General features: G+C 31.7%; 2 protein-coding genes across 4 annotated transcripts; one reads left to right on the plus strand and one right to left on the minus strand.

The window, feature by feature from the left end:
• The first annotated feature begins 2,009 nt into the window (after positions 1 to 2,009).
• LOC143052865 (contactin-5-like) lies at positions 2,010 to 16,083 on the plus strand. Its single transcript, XM_076226005.1, has 7 exons — positions 2,010 to 2,137; positions 2,312 to 2,453; positions 9,982 to 10,118; positions 12,488 to 12,620; positions 14,282 to 14,400; positions 15,338 to 15,494; positions 16,017 to 16,083. The coding sequence occupies exons 1-7, from the start codon at positions 2,033 to 2,035 to the stop codon at positions 16,034 to 16,036; spliced, it is 813 nt and encodes a 270-aa protein (XP_076082120.1). The 5' UTR covers positions 2,010 to 2,032; the 3' UTR covers positions 16,037 to 16,083.
• A 1,051-nt stretch (positions 16,084 to 17,134) lies between these two features.
• LOC143052858 (uncharacterized) lies at positions 17,135 to 24,858 on the minus strand. Of its 3 annotated transcripts, none has more exons than XM_076225998.1 (8): positions 24,744 to 24,858; positions 23,346 to 24,442; positions 21,324 to 21,437; positions 20,003 to 20,139; positions 19,484 to 19,616; positions 19,095 to 19,213; positions 18,279 to 18,441; positions 17,135 to 17,708 (listed from the first exon to the last, which is right to left on the minus strand). In XM_076225998.1, exons 2-8 carry the CDS (start codon positions 24,415 to 24,417, stop codon positions 17,680 to 17,682), a joined length of 1,767 nt encoding a protein of 588 aa, XP_076082113.1. In that variant the 5' UTR covers positions 24,418 to 24,442; positions 24,744 to 24,858; the 3' UTR covers positions 17,135 to 17,679. The 3 variants fall into 3 exon arrangements, with proteins under 3 accessions (XP_076082113.1, XP_076082111.1, XP_076082112.1); XM_076225996.1 differs by having other exon boundaries at positions 19,095 to 19,219; XM_076225997.1 differs by lacking the exon at positions 24,744 to 24,858 and adding an exon at positions 24,559 to 24,575 and having other exon boundaries at positions 19,095 to 19,219.
• Between the last annotated feature and the right edge of the window lie 159 nt (positions 24,859 to 25,017).

The following is a 25,017-nucleotide window of genomic DNA, read 5'->3' on the forward strand; positions in this document are numbered from 1 at the left end:
GTCTAATGTCACATGAAACACAGTTTTGAATACTTCTGGAGCTATTAAAAAATAATCTATTCGTGTTGACTTTGACCTTTCTTTTCTGCTCCATGTAAATTGAACTTTATTTGGATTTTTGGTTCTCTAAACATCATTGAGTTTTAGGGACTTTATAAGTTTATTTAAGTTGTGAACGTTTTTCCTATTTTTTATGTTGTTTAGTTTTACTTTTTGAATCAATTTGAGATAAAATTTCATTATAATCTCCTCCTAGAATAATTTGACCTAAACTTTTTTCTTCTTTTAATGTATGGACAGTTTTGAAAAAAGTCTTCCTTCTTTATCTTTATAGTCATCAATTATTTTAAAGTTTAAATTTTTATTCAGCCATATGGTAATACCTCTTGAATTGCTAGAACCATTACTCAGTAAAAGTTTACCTTCAAATTCAGTATTTAAATTGTTTATTAAATTATTTGTAAAGTGTGTTTCTTGCATTAGAAGAATGTCACATTTTGGGGATTTTGACCATTCAATCAATCTTTTTCTTTCATCAGATTGTTGCAGACCTTTACAATTAACTGTACAGATATGAAGATGTTTGTTAAATACCATGGTTGGTGAGTAGTTAATTTTATTTATAATCTCTTCACGGTGTTATGTGTATTTTAAAAGTTAACATAGGTAAAGTCTCGTTGATTGATACACTTAGGTCACACTGAAGTTGACCTTAACAGAGTACGAGACTATAAATAGACATCTTTTCAGTTGTTTTATTTTTATCACTTTTCTCTGTTCTAGGACATTTATCTATGTTTTGTCTCATCAATAAGCATAAGCTATTGGTTTTTCTTTTTTTGATAAAAATATGAAAGGTTTCAACCGATCATTAAATTGATGATGAATTACAAGCAACCGCTTGGAGACTATGCATTTTTCATATAGGGTTGATAGGCCTTATTTGTTGCAATACGCGGATGGCAGTGGTATTACGTCTCTTTGTAAACCCATGGTATTGATAAAAATATGAAAGGTTTCAACCGATCATTAAATTGATGATGAACGATTGAAATACATCCATAAATAGACATAAAAAGATGTGATATAGGTGCCAAGGAGACAACTCTCTATCCAAGTCACAATTTGTAAAAGTAAACCATTATAGGTCAAAGTACGGTATTCAAAACAGAGCCTGACGTTTGAAAACCCTCACCCTCACCTAAAACAATGGTGTAAAATAGCATCATTAAGATGGCTAAATACAATCATCAGGCCGTATGGTGACATATTGTTGATAATTTCTGTGTCATTTTAGTTTCTTGTGGAGAGTTGTCTCATTGGCAATCATACCATATCTTCTTTTTTTTATATTAAGAAAAACATGTGAAAATTCACTTACAAAAAAAAACACATATAATCTAACATTTTTTTTTATTATTGTTGGTATTTGTTTTTGTTTTAGACGGATTGAAGTAAGAACTTAATACTTAGTATAGAATTTGTTATCACTCTATCGCAAGTCAAAATATCACATATTAAGATAGTCGGATAAATTCGTTATACAGTTTTGATCCAAAACAATGTATATGGGTTCAATACATTTAATATGGAGTTTGGAGTTTCGCTTTCACACCACATGCACTTTACTAACCCCACTAATATCGCTTTAGGTGACTGGCTCACAATGTCACTAATAATATCTTTATAAAATCCAGCCACTGTTCAAATGTAACAACATTTTGGAGAATGTATATTCGAAATTGTCTCTTGCAAGAATTAAAAAAAAAGAACAAACTTTTACAATACTGATTGAAAGCCATCACATAACACCTTGAATGACTTCTTTTTTAATTAAAAACAGTAAAATAAAATAGTCAATGACACGAACAGATTTAGTGTAAGGACTTTATATGTGTTTTATGGCAAACATGTTTTATTTACCCAACATATCCTTAATTTTAAAAAGCCATTGATATCATGACATGTGTATTAAATAATTGATTGTTTCATATTGTACAAAGGTTCGCAATTTTCTGTTCGACCAAGTGTTATGCTAATCAATACAAAAGTTGTTGACGAAGAAACGAGTCTTGTAGAAATACCTTGTTACGCAGAGGGGGTACCATATCCATTTGTGAAATGGGATACAGTTGATGTAAGTAATAAACATATCAATTATATACAAGTTTGAGGAATAATACTGTTATTTATAGATTATTTTTTTCAGTATATGATAATAATTAAAAGTTTTGTATTAAAATGGTCAAAAGCAACACGTTCATGGAATAAATATTGAATTTAAAAGTCATATTAATTCGTTACATTTCAGGGAAAGTTGCAGGCTAATATTAGACAAGTTGGTCATTTCTTAGTTATTGAAAACGTTACAAAGGGAGATGCTGGTTTTTATATGTGTTCCGCGACAAACAGAGCAGGTTTAGATATTAAGGTTATACATATTCAAGTTATTCGTAAGTGTTGTATTGGTATTTAAAGACAAACGCACATAAATTAATATATAGTATATCAAATGTCTTTCGTGATAAAATTAATAAAATATTGTTCTTACACCGAATATGTCGCTTACTGGCTGATTTTGTCAGACATCCTAGATAAAAATGTGCAAATTCGATTGAATAAGTTGTTTTCTAGTATTAAACATTTTGCAATTTTCACAGAAAATTAATTTTGTATCATCATCATAACGATTACACGTATATCTTAATTTTGATATGAACCTTACTTCAAATGTTTTATGAACCAAAACTATTCTTGCATAATTATTTATAATCATAATATCATGTTCATCAATTAAAACTTTTCTATTTGCCGTTTCATGTAAAACCACAAGTTAAGCTAATCTTAACAACAAATACATGTAGCTACAACTACAACATGGTATAAAACAGGTCATAGGTTCACATGTACTTTTAGATAGTTCATTATTAAAATTACGGATCCAACTTTGATATGTATGCAAAAATAATCTTCTATAAATAGATTCGTCAAATCTGGGTATGTTCATACTTAAGAATTGGCACTCTTCTTACAATATTTATGCAAAATAAAGAGAATGTACATGTAAAGGTAGTGAATCTGTGCTGTATAAAAATTCAGACAGGAAAAATTATAGATGTATGTTCTTGTATCAGTAAATGCATGTGGGGGCGCATGTGTGTATATATATTTATATGTGTTTTGTTTACATTGTGTGAATACAAGTTTATCATGTTTATGTGTTGTTAAATATTCTGTGTTGTTTCTTTTTCGTTATTTACTTTTTTCTTCAGTTATTTCTTTTCACGATGTTAATATTATTAATTCATTTTTATTTGTTTGTCCTTTAGACAAACAATACACAAATTTAAAATTTAAAACATGCAAATTGAGAAAAAAAAATTGGAAATTTACAGAACTTTTATGATATATTTTTTTGTTTCTACTTTAGCACAAAAGTAATGCTCATTCTATTCATAGCATGGTGCTTTCGACAAAAAGTCTTTGGGGGGTGGGGGTAACTTTAAGTAAAAAATTGAAACATTGTGAAACAACTTTTACGTATTATAGACGCATGTGTGTATGTTTTGTTAATGCTGCTTTGATATATTGTGCTTGTAGATACACGTATTTATATTATTTATGCTACTCATTTTTAACCACTTTATTATATTATGTCGACTATAACTATTGGTAGCGTAAACTGTAGGGGTTTATCAGAAACAGTTAAAAGAATTGATATATTTACAAAATATAAGGACTTATATGATATAACTATATTAGTAGACACCCATAGCACATCTGAAAAAGAAAAACAATGGCTTCATGAATGGGGATATGTGGGGAAATTTAGTTCTTATTCTAGTAAAAGTAGAGGGGTAGCTATTCTTTTCAAAAATACTTTCGAATTCAAGATTCATGATGAAACTATAGACCTGATGGGTAATTTTATTATATTAGATATCACCATTCAGGACTACCGTATAACTTTGGCAGCTATATATGGACCGAATAATGATGACCCAGTCTTTTTTGAGAACATAAAACACAAAATATCCCGCTACAGCAATTCGTCAATTGTAGTAGCGGGAGATTGGAATGTTGTTCAAGACTATGACATGGACACATTACATTATAGAAGTGAAAACAACCCCCAGTCCAAAGCCAAGATTCATGAGGTAATGCATGAACTAGATCTATTAGATATATGGCGCCAGCAGCACCCTTTTGATAATAGGTACTCATGGCGGGGTCCAAATCACAAACAAAGTCGTTTGGATTACTTCATGATTACATCAGATATAGAAGCATTTGTGGTTTCATCAGATATAGGAATAAGTTATAGATCGGATCATTCTCCTGTATTGATTAATTTAAAGTTTTCTAGTCAGATAAGAGGGAAGGGTACATGGAAATTTAATAACAGTCTTTTAAGGGAAACTGAATTTATTGAGAAAGTAAAAGGGGATATCAAAACTGTCATTGAAGAATATGAGTCTGATCCATCTATAGATATTGAGACAGAGGATAAACAGTTTAATATAAGCTATCAGCTTTTATGGGATATGATTAAGATGAAAGTCCGTGGGTCTGCTATCTCTTTTTCGTCTTTCCAGAAAAAAGAAGGAAATAAAAAAGAAAAAGATTTACTATATAAGATATCATTATTAGATGAAAAACTTTTGGAGAATAACTTGCCATCAGTATACCAAGAAAGGGAAGGGATGGAACTAGAATTAAAAATATTGAGGGAAAAAAATGTAAAAGGGATAATTACAAGAGCTAAGGCAAGATGGCAAGTAGAGGGGGAAAAGGGAAGTAACTATTTTTGTAATTTGGAAAAAAAACATTACACAGAAAAAATTATTCCCAAACTTATTTTGGAGGACGAGACTGAGATAACAGATCCTAGTTCTATTAGAAATGAGCAAAAACAGTTTTATAAAAAATTATATACTAGTTGTAAACCATTGTTACTTGAAACTCACAGGGACACATTTCTTCAACATGATAATCCTTTTATTACAAAACCGAATGAGGAAGAGGTGGGTTCCTGTGAGGGACTTTTAACAATGCAGGAATGTCTGTCCTCTCTTAAACTTATGAAGAATTCCAAATCACCTGGTATAGATGGATTTACTGTTGAATTCTATAAATTTTTTTGGAATGATATTAAGATACCACTGGTAAGATGTTTAAATGAGGCTTTAGAATATGGAAAGTTCTCAATCACACAAAGACAGGGACTCATTACTTGTATACCAAAGGAGGGTAAATCTTGTTTGGAACCTTTCTGGGAGGTTCAAACTATTAGGTATATGGTTTGAGCTTGCTAAAAGGGATAAGACTCTATGTAATTTTACAGCCAAGATAAACAGTATCAAGTCACTTCTTAATACTTGGGCTTATAGAGAACTAACATATATTGGGAGGGTGGTTGTGATTAAAACTTTAGCACTTCCCATTCTGGTTCAAGTTCTGACTGTCCTCCCTAACCCCCCAGATGGGGTTTTGAAGGAGATTCAAAATATATTTTTCAATTTTTTATGGAAAGGAAAACCAGATAAAGTGAAAAGAACAGTGGTTATGTCCGAACACTGTGATGGCGGTCTTAAGATGCCTAATATTTACTATTTTTGTTATAGCGTTAAAATGTCTTGGCTGTATAAATTACTAGACCCCCAAAATTACTCTCCTTGGAAAGTGTTGCTGCTTAGTTATATACAAAAATTTGGGGGGGACAAAATTTTACATTTAAGTAAGGAAGGATTGCTTTATTTAGCAAAAAAAGTCAATCCCTTTTGGCATGATATCCTGGTTAATTTTTCAAAATTGAAAAATAAACTGAAAGTTGAAAACAACACCGATATTCTGTCCCAGTCCATATGGCTAAATCCAAACATCAAAATGGATGGCAAGATGATTTTGAAGGGTAGATATATTGAAAATTGCATATTTTTCATCAATGATCTGGTGTCAGATAATAATACATTATTCTCATATGAAGAATTTGCGAAAAAGTATAATTTCAATACTAATTTTGTAGAGTTTTATGGTATTTTAAGTGCTATTCCAAATATATGGAAAAGTAGGATAGTAGGTAGTTCTAAACTTGATAATATTGAAAATAAATTAGTAGATAAAGTTAAAAAAGAACCTAAGTCTTGTAAATTTTTCTATAATTTATTTCTGGAGGATAATAAAGTATTATCTCTTTCTTCCCGTAACAAATGGGAAATAGACTTAAATTTACAGATTGAAGATTGGAATGCTATTTATTCCATGCCCTTCATTATAACCAAAAATTCGTTTTTACAAAATTTTCAATTTAAGATTGTTCATAGGATTTTACCATGTAATTCCTTTTTATATAAATGTAAATTAAAAGAAACTGAACTATGTACATTTTGTTCGGAAGTTAAAGAAAATATTTTTCACATTTTTTGGGAATGTAATGTAACACAAAACTTATGGTTATCCATTATAGATTGGATTAGAAATTATGAAATCTTCTTGCCTTTTAGTGCAAAAGAGGTGATTTTAGGTGTGTCTGAGGATTCTGTCAACAGTAAAACAGTTAATAATATTTTGTTGTTATTTAAATACTATATATACAAATGTAGATGTAAGAGTGTATTGCCCACAAAATATGGTGGGATAGAATATTTAAAGTATTGGATTACAATAGAAAAATACTCTGTATGTTTCTTAACCCCTACACAAAAAATAAAAATGGATCAGAAGTGGCAATTGTTAGAAGCAGCATTTAATTAACAAAATCAATTGTAATATTTATATCTTGTTATACCATTATGATTTAATCGATCTGACAAGTACTAATTAACTTTTTATACCTTGTGTCTAATACTGTATTATGTAATTTCACATGTTTCATCTTGAAAAATAAAATAATTACAAAAAAAAGTTAAGCTAATCTTGAAATAGCAAAACTATCAATTTCCATTTAGATAAAACAAACACAAACGGAGTCCGTCTCCTTTAATATATGACCTCAATGAACACATACGATGACGGATTGCATTGCATAACATTATAATCCTAAACTATTTGCATTATCTTCTCTGTTCGAACGGTCTACAAGACTCAATATATTAATTTCAAATTGTTTTTGAAAATTCCTTCCCGCTTCTGATAGTTTTTAATTTGTGAAACGTAAGAAACCTGACCGTATAGTTTACACAAACTGTCAGATTATTAACTAATAAACAGACATTTTGGAATCTTCTTATTATGAATGAAATATATAATATACCTTAACTATATCCTCGTTCAAAGGTATCGACATAGTGTTGGAAAGATAATAACAAAGGGAACATTTTAATCGCAAAGTCCCTTATTAAATGGCAAAATCAAACAAAACAAAAAGTAACATCACAAAATTACTTAGCTCAGAGGAAAATCAAATCGAAAAGTACCTAGTCACCTGGCTAAATCAAATGACAAAACACATTAAAATCGAATGTATAAGATCTGTCATATTCTTGACTTGGTACAGGCATTTTCAAATGTAGAAAATTGTGGATTAAACCTGGTGTTATAGCGCTAAATCTCTCACTTTGTTGGCAGTCTCATCAAATTCCGTTATATTTACAATTATGCGTGAACTAAACAGACATAATAAACAAATAGTCAAAATATGGTTACAGCAGCCATCATCGTGTAACAATTTTAACAGGAACAATTTAACAGAACACAAAAACATCTATCTACAAACACATTCATTGCTTCGCGTGTCTGACGTTAGAAAATTGTATACTGCACATGTTTTTGTCGTTCAATGTGCATACAAACAATTTAAAGATTTAACATGGGCAATATAGCATAAAGGGTTAAAAAATCAAAAGTATGTAATAATTTATTTCAGAAATAGTTCGAGATTTAAAATAGTCGAAAAGTTTTATAGAATCTATAAGATCCCACAAATAGTTCTTTCCAATCCGCGATTGAATAATTTTGACGTTGGTGATTTAACGTATTTTGTAATTTATAATAGAAATATATCATAAACTTTAAGACGTATTATAGAACAATAACATACTGACAGGATCTTTTTAAGTACAAAGTCACGTTATAAGAACCACAGAAACACACAGAAAGTCGCATATACAAAACACAACAGCAACGAAAAAGAAAGATAACACAAAAACATTGACGGGATGATTAAGTACCGAGCCACGTTAAATGGATATCACGTAAAACAATCCAATAGTAAAAGTTATATTAATAAAAGAACACCGGTATATGAAAGAACTATAAAACACGTTGTTAAGTTAATAAACCACATCAGTACGCAGAATATAAACATCAAGACCATCATTTAGTATTTGTGAAGTTGATACGGAATATTTATCAACAAGGTCTTGGTACCTTTTGATGAACTTTTAGAAAAAAGACGAAACGTTCTTTGACATACCCCTGGTAAAAGCGAAAACACACCAATCAAACAAAAATTGTCATTTTTGTGACTTGGTACAAGCATTTTCGTTTGAAGAAAATGGTGGATTAAAATTTGTCAAACTATAACATAACATTTCATTGCATATAAAAAAAAAATGATTATCACAAAAAGTTAACCAATTTAATGTTAACCTGGTCTGTATATCTATGCACAAGCTTCGTGTCACATGTTTTTGAAAATATTCTAAAGGAACATCACATAAAAGAAAAATAATCATGATAATGATGCGTTAGAACTACGAAGTTGCATGTTTATGCCCAAATTGTATTGTTCTACAATGAAATGTAGGATTAATTTTCTAAAACTGTCATATACAAAGGAATATTTTTTCGAGAATTCAAAAAACATCAAGGTAAAAAAAATCCGTCGAAAATATAATGGTTATATTTGATCAGTCAGATTCAATGGATCGTCTTCTTTGATGCTACGATATATAGAGAATAATACATGGCAAAATCCGTATCGCATGCTGTATCAACACGAGAATTCAATATCAGTCACGAGGGCCGAAGGTCCCGAGGGCTGATATTGGTCTAGTGGTGGTGCAGCATGCGAAACGGATTTTGCCATGTATTATTCTGTTTATCATATATTTTACTAGAATTGTATCCATCGGATATCCATTTTATTTTAATCGTCGGAAATTATAAGCTAGAACAGAACATTATGAATTTCCTGTATTTTCCAGCTGACTGGTTTTTTTTATAGACTTCCTTATTTGCTTAATATCCACATCGTAATGTCCCCTATAACCTTATTATATTCTCAATATACGCTAAAGACCATGTATTTAAATGCATCCATAACGATACTGTCCTTTTATTTCAACTAAAATTAATATTTATAAAAAAATTATCATTACATGTAGAAATGTTTCAAGTTTTATTGTTTATATGACGATGATATTATTCATGATCATTTTCATTTTCTGACGAAGTGAACACCAAGAAAAAGGTTTCTTGAAAAGTTTGCTATATATACTATTCTTTTAGACTAACCTAACCAAATTAAAATATCGATTTTAGTTCAAATGATAGGACTTTTTTTAGCGGGACTTCATTTTGTTTCCTCTGCCAGGAAATACGACTGAACGTCATAGATCAAACGTTGAAGTCATTCCTATTATGACGTCATGCCAGGTATGGGATTCGGGGTATGCGATACGGGTTTAGCTATACTATACGGGGTATGCTATACAGGGTAGGTGATACAGAGTGGAAAAAAGAACCTTTATTAGATAAACAAAATTGCTGTATTTTGAACTAAATATATGATAAACCAGTATAATAACATGATATATGATGAGACTGCCTGTTATTTCTTTATAAAAATATCTGCATACTCTTTACTCTTGTTTTCGTTGTGTTACCGAAGCGTTATAATGTTCACCAAATAGCTCGATCAGATAATGTTTTAACAATGTTTATCCATTTCCGCATTTGCAAAGTTAAAAATTTGAGACGATTCAGATACTTTTGAAGATTTATTTTAATGACGTTTGTTTTTGAATTTTATTTTCCAAGCAAAACCTGAAAGGCAACATATTGCGCCGTTAATTTCTACCCCGTCCATGGTACAGGTGTATTATTACACAGACGCAATCCTGGTCTGCAACGTTACCGGTTATCCAACACCTATTGTAAAATGGCAATTCAATCAGGTATAACTAATAGCATAATCTGGAATGTGACAGTTGTTGTCCATTCGTTTGATATGTTTTGTCATTTGATTTTGCCATGTGATTATGGACTTTCCGATTGAAATTTCCTAGATTTTACTGTTTACATGTATGTGTCAAAAAATAAGAATCACAAAGAAAAAACTAATAAGATACAAACTTCATACAGTAAGTACAGAAGAAGAACGATTTAATATAACGATTACTAACAAAATCATATATTGATAAAGGTTTTAGATTTTAACGAGAGAAATTTGTGTATTACTGAAAAATTATTACACCAGGGTTCTCGATATCACAAACTAGTCAAAACATTTACTAAATTTTATCATCGGTATAAGGACATCATTCGTAAAGATAGCTCAACATGCAGACTTCTTATACGTTCAGGTATTTCACATCCAATTTTTTATGGAAGTATTCTTTATAAAGCACAAAGGTGTCAGTATTCACCTCAAAAACTAACAAAACGTTTGAATAGACTTATTAAGAAGGGATATAGTTACGATACTGTTGTCAGGTCATTAAAGATTGCATATTTTGGCGTTAATATTGATTCACTTATAGGGTCTTTGCATCGGAACTAAACACATTTATTCAAAAACCAGTTGTTGGCATGACACGGGTTATGTTCTTCTCATATATGTTATGATGCTATGATACTAAACCCCTAACGAAAAGGATTGTGCCTGATGTTCATATGATAAAATCATAATCTTTCAGTCAGTTTAATTGAAGTCTGGAGGTGGCATGTCAGTTAACTGCTAGTAGTCTGTTGTTATTTATGTATTATTGTCATTTTGTTTATTTTCTTTGGTTACATCTTCTGACATCAGACTCGGACTTCTCTTGAACTGAATTTTAATGTGCGTATTGTTATGCGTTTACTTTTCTACATTGGCTAATGGTACAAATGTATAGGGGGAGGGTTGAGATCTCACAAACATGTTTAACCCCGCCGCATTTTTGCGCCTGTCGCAAGTCAGGAGCCTCTGGCCTTTGTTAGTCTTGTATTATTTTAATTTTAGTTTCTTGTGTACAATTTGGAAATTAGTATGGCGTTCATTATCACTGAACTAGTATATATTTGTTTAGGGGCCAGTTGAAGGACGCCTCCGGGTGCGGGAATTTCTCGCTACATTGAGGGCCTGTTGGTGACCTTCTGCTGTTGTTTAGTCGGGTTGTTGTCTCTTTGGCACATTCCCCATTTCCATTCTCAATGTTATTAAACTCTGAGGATGGCGTATTGATATTGACAGTTCATGCAGAGGTCGCAATACATTTGAACTATAAGATCATCTCAACATTAATGGTTGGGTTCAGTAATCTGGTACAGAATATCTTGAATTTTTTTAATCCCTGAATCATCGGACATCATGCAATAGCGGATTTATTTTCTAATCTAAACATTCCATTTTCAAGTTGACTTCAATGCTCAATTTATTTTCTCAAATTTATTTAGTGGCAATACCTTATAAGATGAGTAAATGAGTGACTTAGTGGACTGGTAATGTATCATCCATGATAGTTTTACCCCACATCGAAAATAGTTAATACATGTACCACTGTATTTTGACATTCATGTAACCATTGCATTTTATTGCGTAACTCAAAAGTGAAATCACAAAAATACTGAACTCAGAGGAAAATTCAAAACGGAAAGTCCCTACTGAATTAGCAAAATCAAAGGCTAAAACACATCAAACGAAGGACAACAACTGCCATATTCCTAATTTTATCTGGTATACACTTTATTTCATGTTTTGACGTTCTCCCAAAATCCCATCTTGTGGTTTATAATTGATTGTAAATTAATGTTTGCATTACGTCAAAACGCTAAACATGTTTGCCTATTTAGAACGAAAACAGCCTATTTACCACAATACAAAGGTCATATATTAGGGATCATCGTGGTTGAAGATTTGAAGATATTTGATGCAACTAGGAAATTAGGTACACAAGATGAGAATAAATTATTAAAGTGCAGAAATCATGAAACTCTTTAGACTAAATGCATCGAATTGATCGACCCCATTCGGACAAGAAAGTGGTTGCGTATTCATAAATCCTGCATAATCAACAAGACATTATTTTGTACGTCTCTTTACTGTCTTTTAAAATAAGAACAAATCTGATCATATTTTTATTTTGAGTCACCCTTTGGATAAGGGGATATAGGACAGTATAAATGTATCAGTTTCAAAAAGGTAAAATGTAGTTTCATGTACCCATCCAACATATTTTGTTCAACACTATATTACTTTATATATCTTACTACTCGGCAACATAATTGTAAATACGTATTTTTGATATTTGTTCTCAAAGCTAACCAGATTAATATGATGTTATAGATTCCTCAAGCTACAACTGGTACAAATTTAACCGTTTCCAGAGTAACAAACTCTACCACCGGGGTGTATTCTTGTATTGCGACAAATGATGCTGGAACCAGCCAGGCCAACATTATTTTGAAAGTTACTTATGGTAATAATTCACTGTTGATTTTGCTACATCAACACATACATTTAACTGTTATCAAAGTAACCAGGCTTATTATATAATACGCCAGACGCGCGTTTCGTCTACATCAGTGACGCTCAGATCAAATGTACAAAGTTAAAGAGCAAGGAGGACCCAAAATTCCAAAAACAAATATGCCAAATACGACTAAGATAATCTATGTCTGGGATATGAAAATCCATAGTATTTTGACAAATTCATAATTTTGCAAACAGGTAATAAATTTTACTTGAAAAAGTAAAATCACAAAAATACTGAACTTAGAGGAAGATCAATTGGGAAAGTCCATAATCACATGGCAAAATCAAATAACAAAACGCATCAAAAACGAATGGACAAAAACTGTCATATTCCTGACTTGGTACAGGCATTTTCAAATGTAGAAAATGGTGACAGAACAACCCATATCACATAAAAATAACTCTTTCTTCTTATAATGACTTGAAATACAAACAAAATTAAAAACCAATTGTTCAGAGAACAATTGTAGGTCTTTCCACTAGTAAAGATCTATTTTGATATTGAAATATGAAAAATAAGTTTAAAATGTTAGTTCCTATGGCTTTATGATGTATTTATATGAATTTAAAGCAAAGGTCAAAATCTAGAACGTCCTATTAACCTATGACCTTGACCTCAATTTCAAGTTCACAAACCAAGGACCTTAAATCAAAAGACCCTAGGTCTTTAATATGTTTGGTTTATTAGTAATATCACTTTACACGTAATTCTAAATGTAAGATGGGCAAAAACTCCAATTTATTGTCTGCGCACCCTTTCAACCAAAATATACAAGTAAGGACATTTCGCAACTAACAATTTATGAAAAATTATTTGTTGATATGTCATAAGGTATTTGAAAATAAATGAAAATAAGCCAAAATCAAAATTTAGAATACGACCTTGACCTTTGACCTTGACCTCATTTTTATTTTTTTGGACCAAGGACCTCAAATCTAAAGACCCTATGTCTTTATCACTTATGGTTTACCATTTAGAAATGCATATCACTTAATTAAATGGAAAAGGGGGAATAACTCTCATATGGAGTCTCCGTAAAGCTTCGGTCCAAATGAATATCCTAATCCTGAAAATGTAACGAGCAATTTGGTAAAATAAATTTGTCGTAATCTTTTACGGTTGCAAAGAAGTAGTGGCCACAAGAAAAACAGTGTTCGGGGAGATAACTCTTACAACGTAAAGTATTTTGTTACGCAGTTGTAAATTTTTAAAGCGTATAAACTATACGATACCATAATTCAAATACCTAAGCGACATCTTTGGAAACATCAATATTACGCAAGAAAAAAAATTAGGCGGAAGAAAAAAAAAATAATAATAATAATAATCAGAATAAATTCAATAGGTCTTTCCACGGAAAGGTGGAAAGACCTAATAAATGAAAAAAGCATAATGTCAAGAAAGGAATACTTAAACAGCGACATAATAGTGTTTAGTTAACAAGCTGCGTGTCCGTATACGCATACCTCATGTTTATGGGGGTTAACATGTAAAGACCGTGCAACATGTATTTAAAAGTACTTGATTTGTATTTTTTTAGTGAATGTCGTGAAAATCAAAGTTTGTATACAATTTCAAACAGTTATCTCAATTTCATTTTTTAGATCCTCCTAAGATATTAAGTCCTCCTTTACCAGCAATAAGTACAGGTGGAGAATCTCACAATTTTACATGCAGAGCTACTGGACATCCTGTTCCAGTTATTTCGTGGACATTCGATTCGGTATTATGTATACATACACGCTATTGGAATTAATTGCAACTTTAGAGGGCCACTTTTACATGAATAATATTTTAAAATACACGATACTCAGTGCCGATTTTCTATTAAATTAAATCTATGGGTTTAGATTTCATAACGTATATATCAATAGATTATACATGAAAAGTTATTTATATAATCATAGCTTTGGAGTTTACATGTACTTAAAGTCGATTCAGTTACTGCTGTGTGGTATGTGCAACCATTGTGACTACATACATTATTTATATTTATATATTATTTATATTTAAATGCCTTTCGATCAGATAACACCAAAAATGATAATTAAAAAAAAACTTTTGTCATTGCAAATTGTTAAAGTTGTAGACATATTTATAAAAAGTTTGTCCCATAAATACACCGAAAGTTATATAAAAGGGGGACGGAAGATACCAGAGTGACAGTCAAACTCATAAATCGAAAATAAACTGACAACGCCATAGCTTAAAATGAAAAAGACAAAAAAAAAGGTAACATGACACAACATAGAAAACTAAAAAATAAGCAACACGAACCCCACCAAAAACTAGGGGTGATCTCGGATGCTCCGGAAGGGTAAGCAGATCCTGCTCCATATGTGGCACCCGTGGTGTTGCTTATGTGATAACAAATCCGGTAAATAGTGTAATTTCGGTAGGTCACATTCATGAAAGGGAAGGAGATTGTAGTTACGACGTAAGGACATATCCGATATCCGACTTGTGATGGCGTCCGTAAAATTAACGAAGTAATGATTTCAACTTCACCATTTGGAACTTTTGGTTTAAAAGCTTCCTTGTGAGCAGCAACCCTCTATCAAGAAAATCATGATAGGAAATGCAAACACGGGAATACCATATTATATAAGTTATCTTAAAATAAGGTAAAACTCTTCATTTTACTCTTCATGTATTTAAAGTTCACTCGTATCCCCACTGGCTTACCAAGACATGTAACCTTTGATAATGGAGCTGTATTAAAACTAGTTAATATGCAGGATTCTGGTCAATTGACATGCACGGCAGAAAATGAGTTTGGATCAGACACAAAGTCAACCAATGTTATTGTTAAACATTGTAAGTTTTGGTTGAGTAGATAAAAACAAATATCCGAAATCGTTGGTCAGTAGTTTGAACGGTAAGAATTTAACTTAAACGAGTCATTTAAGTATGTATGTCTATTTGTGTTTTTCATTGGAATATAACTGATAATGTTACTATCTTATATGCGACACAGTAAATTTGGATTATAAAGTACTAAAATTAGAGACAAATGATTGACTGAGAGAATTAACATTCCATACTTTTTTGGTGTTTAAGGAACTGCTTCGATAAATATAAGATTAAAAATGTTACATTAGTAGATGGTCGAAAGGGGTTACAATAATTTGAATAATAATATTTGTTATACTTGAAATAATAATAAATGATTGATTGTTGTTTAACTTCAAGTAGCGAAAACTTCATACATTTTCAGGACGACGGATAATAAAAATTATAAGAATAATAAAACAAAAAATTACATTGTCATGTAACCAAATATGAAAAGATCATGAAATGAAAGCGAAATACTCATATTTTGTTCTTTTTATTTTACAGCAACTGCAGTGATTGGATAAATCAAGACAAAATCATTCCTTAGAAATTAAATTACTGTTATATAGAATGGATATATTTTTTCTAACTGCAATGCAGAAACTGGTGTCTTTCGAGTTAGAAGAGATAGATCTGTAAGAGTTAATTTCTGTATCATTTGGTCGCTTGTGGAGAGCCGTCTCTTTGACAATTATACCACCTCTTTTTTTATTTGTAAACTAATCAAATTGAAAAAAAATCATGCATATGGGGCGTTTCCTATGTCTACGCAGACTGTTTCGATTGTGATGTGATTGACACATTTGTTTTTCAGACTTTTTTTCTAAACGCCTTCGGATATTGGGCTAATTTTTTGCTAAGTGAGTTAACCATGATAATTTATTGATCAAATTTAAGTTTCCTTCTGCTCTGATAATTTTTACCTAAATTAAGGGCTTTGGACTTTGATAAATTGTTGAAAATCACAGTTATATTTTTCTTAACGCCTTTATATATTAGGCTGATTTCTAGTAGGTGAGTTAACCATGATGAGTTACAGATCAAGTTTAAGTTAGGTTATGTTCTGATGTTTTTGCATTAATTAAGGGTTTTTGACCTTAAACTCACAGTTATACGGACTTTTTTTTTTCTATACACCTTCAGAATTTGAGCTGATTTTTGATATGTGACACAACAATATATATGTGTCCACATGTGCTGTTGAAATTTCCGATTTTTTTACTTTTTGAGACGGGACCATTCGTTTTAACACATCTAGTTTTGAATGTGTTAAATAAAGGCAACAGTAGTATACTGCTGTTCAAACTCATAAATCCATGGTCAAAAAACAAAATCGGGGTAACAAACTAAAACTGAGGGAAACGCATAAATATAAGAGGAGAACAACGACACAACACTACAATGTTACTAACACACACAGAAACGGACCAAGCATCAGACAAAATCCCACGAGAATAACAAATATAACATCAAAACCAAATACATGAATTTGGGATAGACAGGTAAAACACGTGTCTGAGCGTTTCTGTTAATTATTATCATTGTCTAATTCCTCTGAGATATTTAAAGCTTACTGAAGTGTATGGTTAAATGTGTTTTAATTCAGAAAAAAACAAATTCCCTTCTATGTTTCGTTTGGTTTTATTATTTTCTAGTCAACAATGTCTAACTTTAGTTCTTTATTTGGTAATGATACTGATGTTTACATCGGTAACATCGTATTGACTTTAAACAGAGTGTTACATAATGATTTATACCACATTTGACAAGACAAACTTTCTTAGGAAAAAATTAATTTACATGGACAATTAAAATTTGCATTAAGTAAATATTTTGTTTTCAAAACAAGTCATTACATATAATAAAAAAGCAAATGTGGTATGATTGCCAATGAGAAAACTCTCCACAGGAGACCAAAATGATACAGAAATTAACAACTACAGGTCACTGTACTGCCTTCAACAATTAGCAAAGCCCTTTCCACATAGTCAGCTATAAAAGGCCCCGAAATGACAATGTAAAACAATTCAAACGGGTAAACTAACGGCCTTACGTATGTACAAAAAATGAACGAATAACAAATATTTAACACAGAAACCAACGACAAAGCTAGATGTTCACATTTCTTGATTACACTATTTTATAAAATGTTAACGTCTTGTATCAGTTATCCAAAACCAACGCTGCTTCCGGAAGCTGAAAGTAAAATACACTAATTGAATATTTAGCTAGAAAACATATCATGGCGTTCATTTATTAGTATTTTAAATTATCCATTGATTCAAGAAAAGTGTTACGACATTATGGTTCAAACACTTTCAGCCATGTATGTTAATTTGGTGATTGCTTTCAGAGTAATTTTTCTTTATATTGCACATATCAAACCTCACATACCCATGGGTATATAATTCTGCTAGTATAAATTATATATCCTTGGTTATAACTAGCTCTGGAGACTAAACATGTTTATATACATGATATAGGAAGAGAAATATCTTTACAGAAATTATTGCAAAAATGAAAAAAAAATATTTGTGATAAAATTGTAACACTTGTTACGGATAAGCAGCTTTTACTACATTGCTGACAAGGTTTATTGACTTTGATGTAAAAAACATACATACATAACAACGCGAAGAACATATAGAAAATGTAAAAAGTCAAACACAGTTTAAGATTTGAAAATTCAGAATGATTTGGTAACGTTTAAAATCACTGCCGAAATTACACATGATTATATTGATATCTTAATCGATTTGAACTTACGCATGTTGAATATAACTGTAACGGAAACCTGCTCATCTCCAATATCGTTACGTGCTGTACAAGTCAGAGTCCCTGATTCTTGCGCTTTTATTGCATGTAAAGCTAGGATCGTTCCATGATGGTATAACTGATGAGGCGGCATTGTGGTTGAATGATGAGTAAACTAAAATACATCAGATTGAAAGAGAATAATTCTAACACAAAAGTCATAGGACTAACCTCGTAACAAGGTTTTAAGGGTATCGGCGCTGTATAAAAAAACGCACCATTTAAACGAAACTAGCAATATAGTTCTATGCAACCAATATTCAATGTACTTGTTACAGGTTTCCAACAGAAGGGTTAATTATTTGTATACGTAAACCATGCTTTTTGTTAAATGAATTGTGTTTCGTGTCTAAACTTTTGCGATACAGTCACAAACTTCGTAAAATTAAGCTGTGTCATGAACATTACGTGTTTGTATAATTCCTTTTTTAATGTGAAGAAGGCATATAAGGTCAAGCCTGATATCTTTTATATTGATTAAAATATGGAAATTGATGCAACTGTCATACAATTCAGAGGTTTAGCTAAGAAAATGCCTGTATCAAGTTAGTAATATGACAATGGTTATCCATATGTTTGGTGGGTTTGAGCGTTTGATTTTGCTATTGATTAGGGACTTTCCGTTTGAATTTTTTTCCTCGTGACTTTATTTTTTGTAACACGTAAGCAGGACCGCTTTAAATTAAATATTCTACATAGACAATCAATGACAAATCAAAGGTTTGTTTAAGGAATATCCTTAAGTACACAATACTAAACAAAACTTACCGTCTCGAACGTCCATTCAATTGAAGGTGTTGGCTGTCCAGTAACGATACAGGTGAAATTGTGGGAGTGACCAGTCATAATAACAGCTGCAGTAGGTCGTGTTATAATCCGGGCAATATCTGAAACTTTACAAACGATAACTATTAGATATTGATCAAGAATTAGATCACATGGTAACTTCCGTAATGCAAGTATTTGTGAATTTGAAATCATTGAACAAAGCTTTATTACAGTGTGTGCTCCAAACACTAATATACCATAAACTAGTAGAAATCGGTGTCCGTGATTTGTAGTTTGAATGGCTGTTTCAATTTTTGTTAGGATTATTGTTCAGTCTATCATGTCATGTGTTGTATGGATCATTATCACTGTTCGTACAAATGGTTTACCTTTGATTGCTTCTAGTTGTATTTGAGCTTGACTCACACCAACATCATTCGTTGCAATGCACGTGTAATGTCCTGTTTTGTCACTTGTTACATCCTGTATAGGTAACACGTTTCCAGTATATGACAAAACGTTCTGTAATAATAAAAAAAAGTCTAAAATATAGAACGAGGAACAACAATTGTATTGTTTCATTGTGATTCTGTAGAAAACTGTAATTACGATATAAGTGATAAAAACTTACAAAATATCGTTTTGAAGAGGAATGATATACATGATTAAGTTTATGTGTTTTAGATCTGATGTATAAAAAGCAAAACATCAGAAAATAAAAAACACCAAAATGCATTGTAAATAAACAATGTTCTGCTTTAGAAAATAAACAAATGTTATGCGCATTGACATTTAAAATTGATAACAAAGCAATGATGAAAGAACACCGTAAACTACGCTAAAACATTGTGTCTTCCTTTATCATACGTTACGTTACGTTACATAGTACAAATTTAGATAATGCTTACATTGTTATATTTCCACGTTATTGATGGTACTGGGAAGCCTTCAACGTTGCATACAAGTTTGGCGTTAGAATGGTAATTTACTTGCACAGTAGATAATACATGAATGATAGGTCTAGTGTGCAATATTGTTCCCGTTACTATAAACAATACAACGAATACAAATTAGGAATAGTTTTGTATGTTCCTTACGTCGTAACTACAATCCCCTTCCCTTTCATGAATGTGACCTACCGAATTAGACTATTTACCGGATTTGTAATCACATAAGCAACATGACGGGTGCCACATGTGGAGCAGGATCTGCTTACCCTTCCGGAGCACCTGAGATCACCGAGAGTTTTTGGTGGGGTTCTTGTTGTTTATTCTTTAGTTTTCTATGTTGTGTCATGTGTACTATAGTTTTTCTGTTTGTCTTTTTCATTTTTAGCCATGGCGTTGTCAGTTTGTTTTAGATTTATGAGTTTGACTGTCCCTTTGGTATATTTCGTCCCTCTTTTAAACGTGTTTCTCGTTTCTCGATTTTTTATACAGATTAGACCGTTGGTTTTCCCGTTTGAATGGTTTTACACTAGTAATTTTGGGGCCCTTTACAGCTTCTTGTTCGGTGTGAGCCAAGGCTCCGTGATGAAGGCCGTACATTGACCTATAATGGTTTACGTTTATAAATTGTTATTTGGATGGAGAATTGTCTCATTGGCACTCACACCACATCTTCCTATATCTATAAAACGCACGGTTACTTATTTAGTTTGGTGTTTATTTTGTACGACAACCTTGTCCTGTAGTTTTGATAAACAAACGAGTATGAATATTATTAAAATATTTTTTCCGAAGATGTAACTGTTCACCAAAAGAAGAAGAGAAATGTATTTTTTTAAAATATGTTGGTTCGAGGATCACTGCCGAGTCTTTCGTAGACGAAACGCGCGTCTGATTTGAAAATATTCGAATAGTTATCAAAGTTACCAGGATTATAATTTAGTTCTTCAGACGCGCGTTTCGTCTACATAAAACTCATCTGTGACGCTCATATCAAATTCGAATTGCACAACAAAGGTTTTTCTTAAATAATGTTGTTGTTTCATTCGCTTCAAGAAGATGTTTAATATTAATAGCATCGCACAAAACAAGGTATGTTTAATCCTTTTAAAATCATTTAATAGTGTCCTGCTCTTTAAAGAATGTGTATCAATATAACACATCTTCTTAAAGTAAATAAAATGACAAATTCATGAATTTCGTAGATTTAAAAAAAATGCTTGTTTTGAATTCCAGTCATCAGACACACAGCAACGCTATGAGGTATATAAGAATGACAAACCGTGTTGACAATTCTCCCCAGTAAAACCTTTTGGGCAGGTGCAGTGATATCCGTTGGTTATATCTAAGCATTGACCACCATTCATGCATGGAAAATTGTCACATTTGATAATGTCTGAAAATCAAAGTCGCTCTTAGAATCTCAATATACGTTTCAATTATCTAATATATTTTATATAATTATTATAGAAAATTGACTGGTTTTCATGTGTTTACTTTTGTTTTTTGTTTTTTTTTGTATGTGCTGTGTTTGCATGTTTTACATTTCATTTACACATATATAGTAAACTTATGAATAGCAAGATTACCCTTTGAAATGGTTGTATTCTGTTTCTGTTCAGAGATATATAGATCTTATACATACTTTGTTGAAATTGAATAACAATGGGAGAAAAATTATGCAACTATTATATAATTGTATTTGTTTATTCATTGTTCACTGGTACAGGTTGAAATAAGTGGTTACCAATTTGACAATCTCTTCCACCATAATCAACTGGACACTGACATAAGTATGCATCATCTCTAAAAGGGCATGTGCCATGGTTTTTGCAGGGGTGATTAGAGTATTTATCTAGAATAATGGCAAGAATCGAAAACATTTATCTTTGTCATGGTATGAACTACTTTGTCGCTGGCTATTACTAAAAATGGTGAAGTTGAGATCATCCCTTCGTAAATTTAATGGACGCCATTACAAGTTGTTTAACCGTTATGGAATATATTTCACAAATGATATCGGATATGTTCCTTACGTCGTAACTACAATTCCCTTCCCTTTCATGAAGGTGACCTAGCGAATTAGACTATTTAACGGATTTGTTATAACATAAGCAACACGACGGGTGTCACATGTGGATCAGGATCCGCTTACTCTGCCAGAGCAACTGAGATCATCCCTAGTTTTTGGTGGGGTTCGTGTCATTTATTCTTTAGTTTTCTATGTTGTGTCATGCGTTCTATTGTTTGTTTGTCTTTTTCATTTTTGGCCAGGCGTTGTCAGTCTATTTTCGATTTATGAGTTTGGCTGTCCCTTTGGTATCTTTCGTCAATCTTTTAAATCGCTGGCATGCATTCTTAATATTTCGTTACAACATACAATGCACCTAAATAATCAACACATTTATCTTAAATAGGCATCTCATATTTTATACTCGACTTAAACAATAGTTAATCTATCATTAATTCAAGTTTAATAAACAGGCGCCTGTCCGAAGAGCATGTTATCAAGTACTTATCATTGAATTCTGTTTGTTTTATGTTGTTTTTTTTTTTTGTTTTTTTTTGGTTCCTTATTTACAAGGCTGTGATGTTTCCATTTGATTGAATGATTTGTATTACACTTAGAACCCTTGAAAATATGTGGGGTTTGTGCATTGTTGTTGGTCGTACGGTAAATAGCCTATAAATTCTCACAACCATAATATTTGGAATCTGTAGATAGTTGTGTCATAGGCAATCATACTACATCTTACATGTTTTATTTTTTTAGATCTCTCTATACTCGGTCGATTTCGATTTTATTTCAATTATCTTTAAAGACGACGTCTTTTTGGTGTACATGGTGTAGTACGTGTTGTGTTTGAGATCATGTTCTATTTAAACTACCAACATTTCTGTTTAACACATTGTACCAGTTCATACACGAATCTAGCCCGATATGAAAAAACTCAAAAGAAGAGCAGCATATATGAAAGGGTCTTGGAGTTGACTCCCATTTGCTTTGCTTTGCTTTTTTGTATGTGCATAAATAAATACATACTTTTGAAATTTAGATGGAGTGCAACTTTAGGTAATAAGTTTTTTTTCGAGATAAAGTTTTTGAAATTGGTTTATGTTATCTTCTTTTAACACTACTCGTGTACTTATTATATAGTATTCTATTTTGGGGGGGGGGGGATTCACTTAAACATTAAAAATTAAAAAAAATAAGAAATTGAATTAAATCGATGCACATTAAATTGATAGCCATTTATTCCGTTTAACATTACCTGTGTAATTAGTCGATACATATGATACATACCTTCTTTGAGAGACAATGATGTTACGACATAGAAAATAGTCCGTTCAAGGATCTCTGCCAAATCTACCTGTTTAAAAACACCTGCCATATATTGATACTCATCCGTTATGTTTAATCCAGTTAAGTCAGCCTGGTTCATTTTGGTGACGAAAAAGTCAAAACTGTTCGTGAACATTTTACTAGTTAAAAAGTCTCGTAAGGTACCAAGTGTCCACAGGAAAAATATAGACTGAATATCCTCGCGAATGGTAGGTTGATCAGTAAACAACGGGATGACAGATATCAGTATGCGTTCCAATTTGTCAAATATTACTTTGTTATTTGAATTCACAAGGTAATTATAAATCAATAATTGTTTCTCGTTGAAGTCTTTCGCATTCGTTACTTCGGTGATGATGGATGTTGGTTGTGTTTTTGTCGTTCTTGAAGACGTTTGCGTTGGTGTAACAGATTCATCTGGTGTAAGCATAGATTGTGAATTTGGTTTAATCTTGCTAATTTCAGCGAGTAAACCCGGTAATACAGGAAGGATATAAGTTCTAATGGTTCTCTGTATTTCTGCAAATACAGCAGTAACGATTTTCTTAGCTACAATTTTATCCGACCCTTGTGTCACCATCCAATATTCAAAAATGTCAGCTGATACTTTGTCAATTACATCGAGCCAGTCCATCTGTGAGAAAATTCCAGACATGACAGTGAATTCGTTTGTCCTGTTAACGATCGATACATTAGCTTTGTTTATCTCAACAGCAAAAATGTGAAAACAGTTTTTAAATGTTTGACTTTGAAGTAGGTTCGGCAACTCACCCATCGTCCACGGTACCAGATGATCCGTAATCTCGGGTCTTAACGTCGATTCTTCATAAAGCAATGTTTGTGCCTCAAAAAATATATGTTCAAGTCTATCAAAAATTTCCGGGTTGTTTAAATAATCGAGCAAAAATCCAGCTTTTTGTTGAATGGTCATAGTTTGTAGTATGCTGACAATACTATTAAGATCAAATTGAGCATCGCATGGAGGAATCGATAAAACACAGATGATGGTGACGACAGTTGTTAGGAAATGCATAGCAGATGGTCGATTTCACACCAACCTAAAAAATATAGATGTTATAATTAATACAACTTTTCCACGTTTATAAGTGTGTTTCTGTTTTTTTAAGATATTCATTATTTTATAAATGCATATGAAAAACAATGGAAACTATACCTGACTATGTGTTCAATTCGAAAGTTGTTAGGAAATTCATAGCAGAAGTCTGAATGCACACTGACCTAAACAAATAGAAGTTAGACAATTTAATCAATTTTTCAAGTAAATTAGTTTCTGTTATTTTGAAGAAATTAATAACGTTTCATTTTTTATAAATGCATACAAACATAAAGAATCTTTACCTGACGATTTGGTGAATTTCGCAGTTACATGAACTTAGTTAGATAAAAACAGTCTTGCCTCAGCATGTAGAATGATAACGTGTTGTAGTTTCATATGTTTTAAGTGGCTCTTAAGATTATATTTTGTCATTCTGAACGATATAAGATAAATTGAAGGTCATGGTGAACTTTAATCACGACAGTGACTACGAGTTATTAATATTATCCAGTTTTGTGCATGGTTGACCTACGACAGATTTGGTATACTAGTAAATTTCCTTGGTCTAATTGCTTT

This window comes from Mytilus galloprovincialis, chromosome 11, assembly GCF_965363235.1.
Source record: "Mytilus galloprovincialis chromosome 11, xbMytGall1.hap1.1, whole genome shotgun sequence".
NCBI lineage: Eukaryota > Metazoa > Mollusca > Bivalvia > Mytilida > Mytilidae > Mytilus > Mytilus galloprovincialis.

Excerpts from the sequence above, each read along its gene's own strand:
- LOC143052865 (XM_076226005.1), top strand. The coding sequence starts at position 2,033 with ATGCTAATCAATACAAAAGTTGTTGACGAAGAAACGAGTCTTGTAGAA. Across the intron at positions 2,454-9,981 it reads TATACATATTCAAGTTATTC|CAAAACCTGAAAGGCAACAT; the intron begins GTAAGTGTTGTA and ends TTATTTTCCAAG. Across the intron at positions 15,495-16,016 it reads CAATGTTATTGTTAAACATT|CAACTGCAGTGATTGGATAA; the intron begins GTAAGTTTTGGT and ends TTTATTTTACAG.
- LOC143052858 (XM_076225996.1), bottom strand. The coding sequence starts at position 24,417 with ATGCATTTCCTAACAACTGTCGTCACCATCATCTGTGTTTTATCGATT. Across the intron at positions 19,617-20,002 it reads TAACGTGGAAATATAACAAT|AACGTTTTGTCATATACTGG; the intron begins GTAAGCATTATC and ends TTATTATTACAG. Across the intron at positions 17,709-18,278 it reads TACAGTTATATTCAACATGC|CTTCCGGAAGCAGCGTTGGT; the intron begins GTAAGTTCAAAT and ends TTTTACTTTCAG.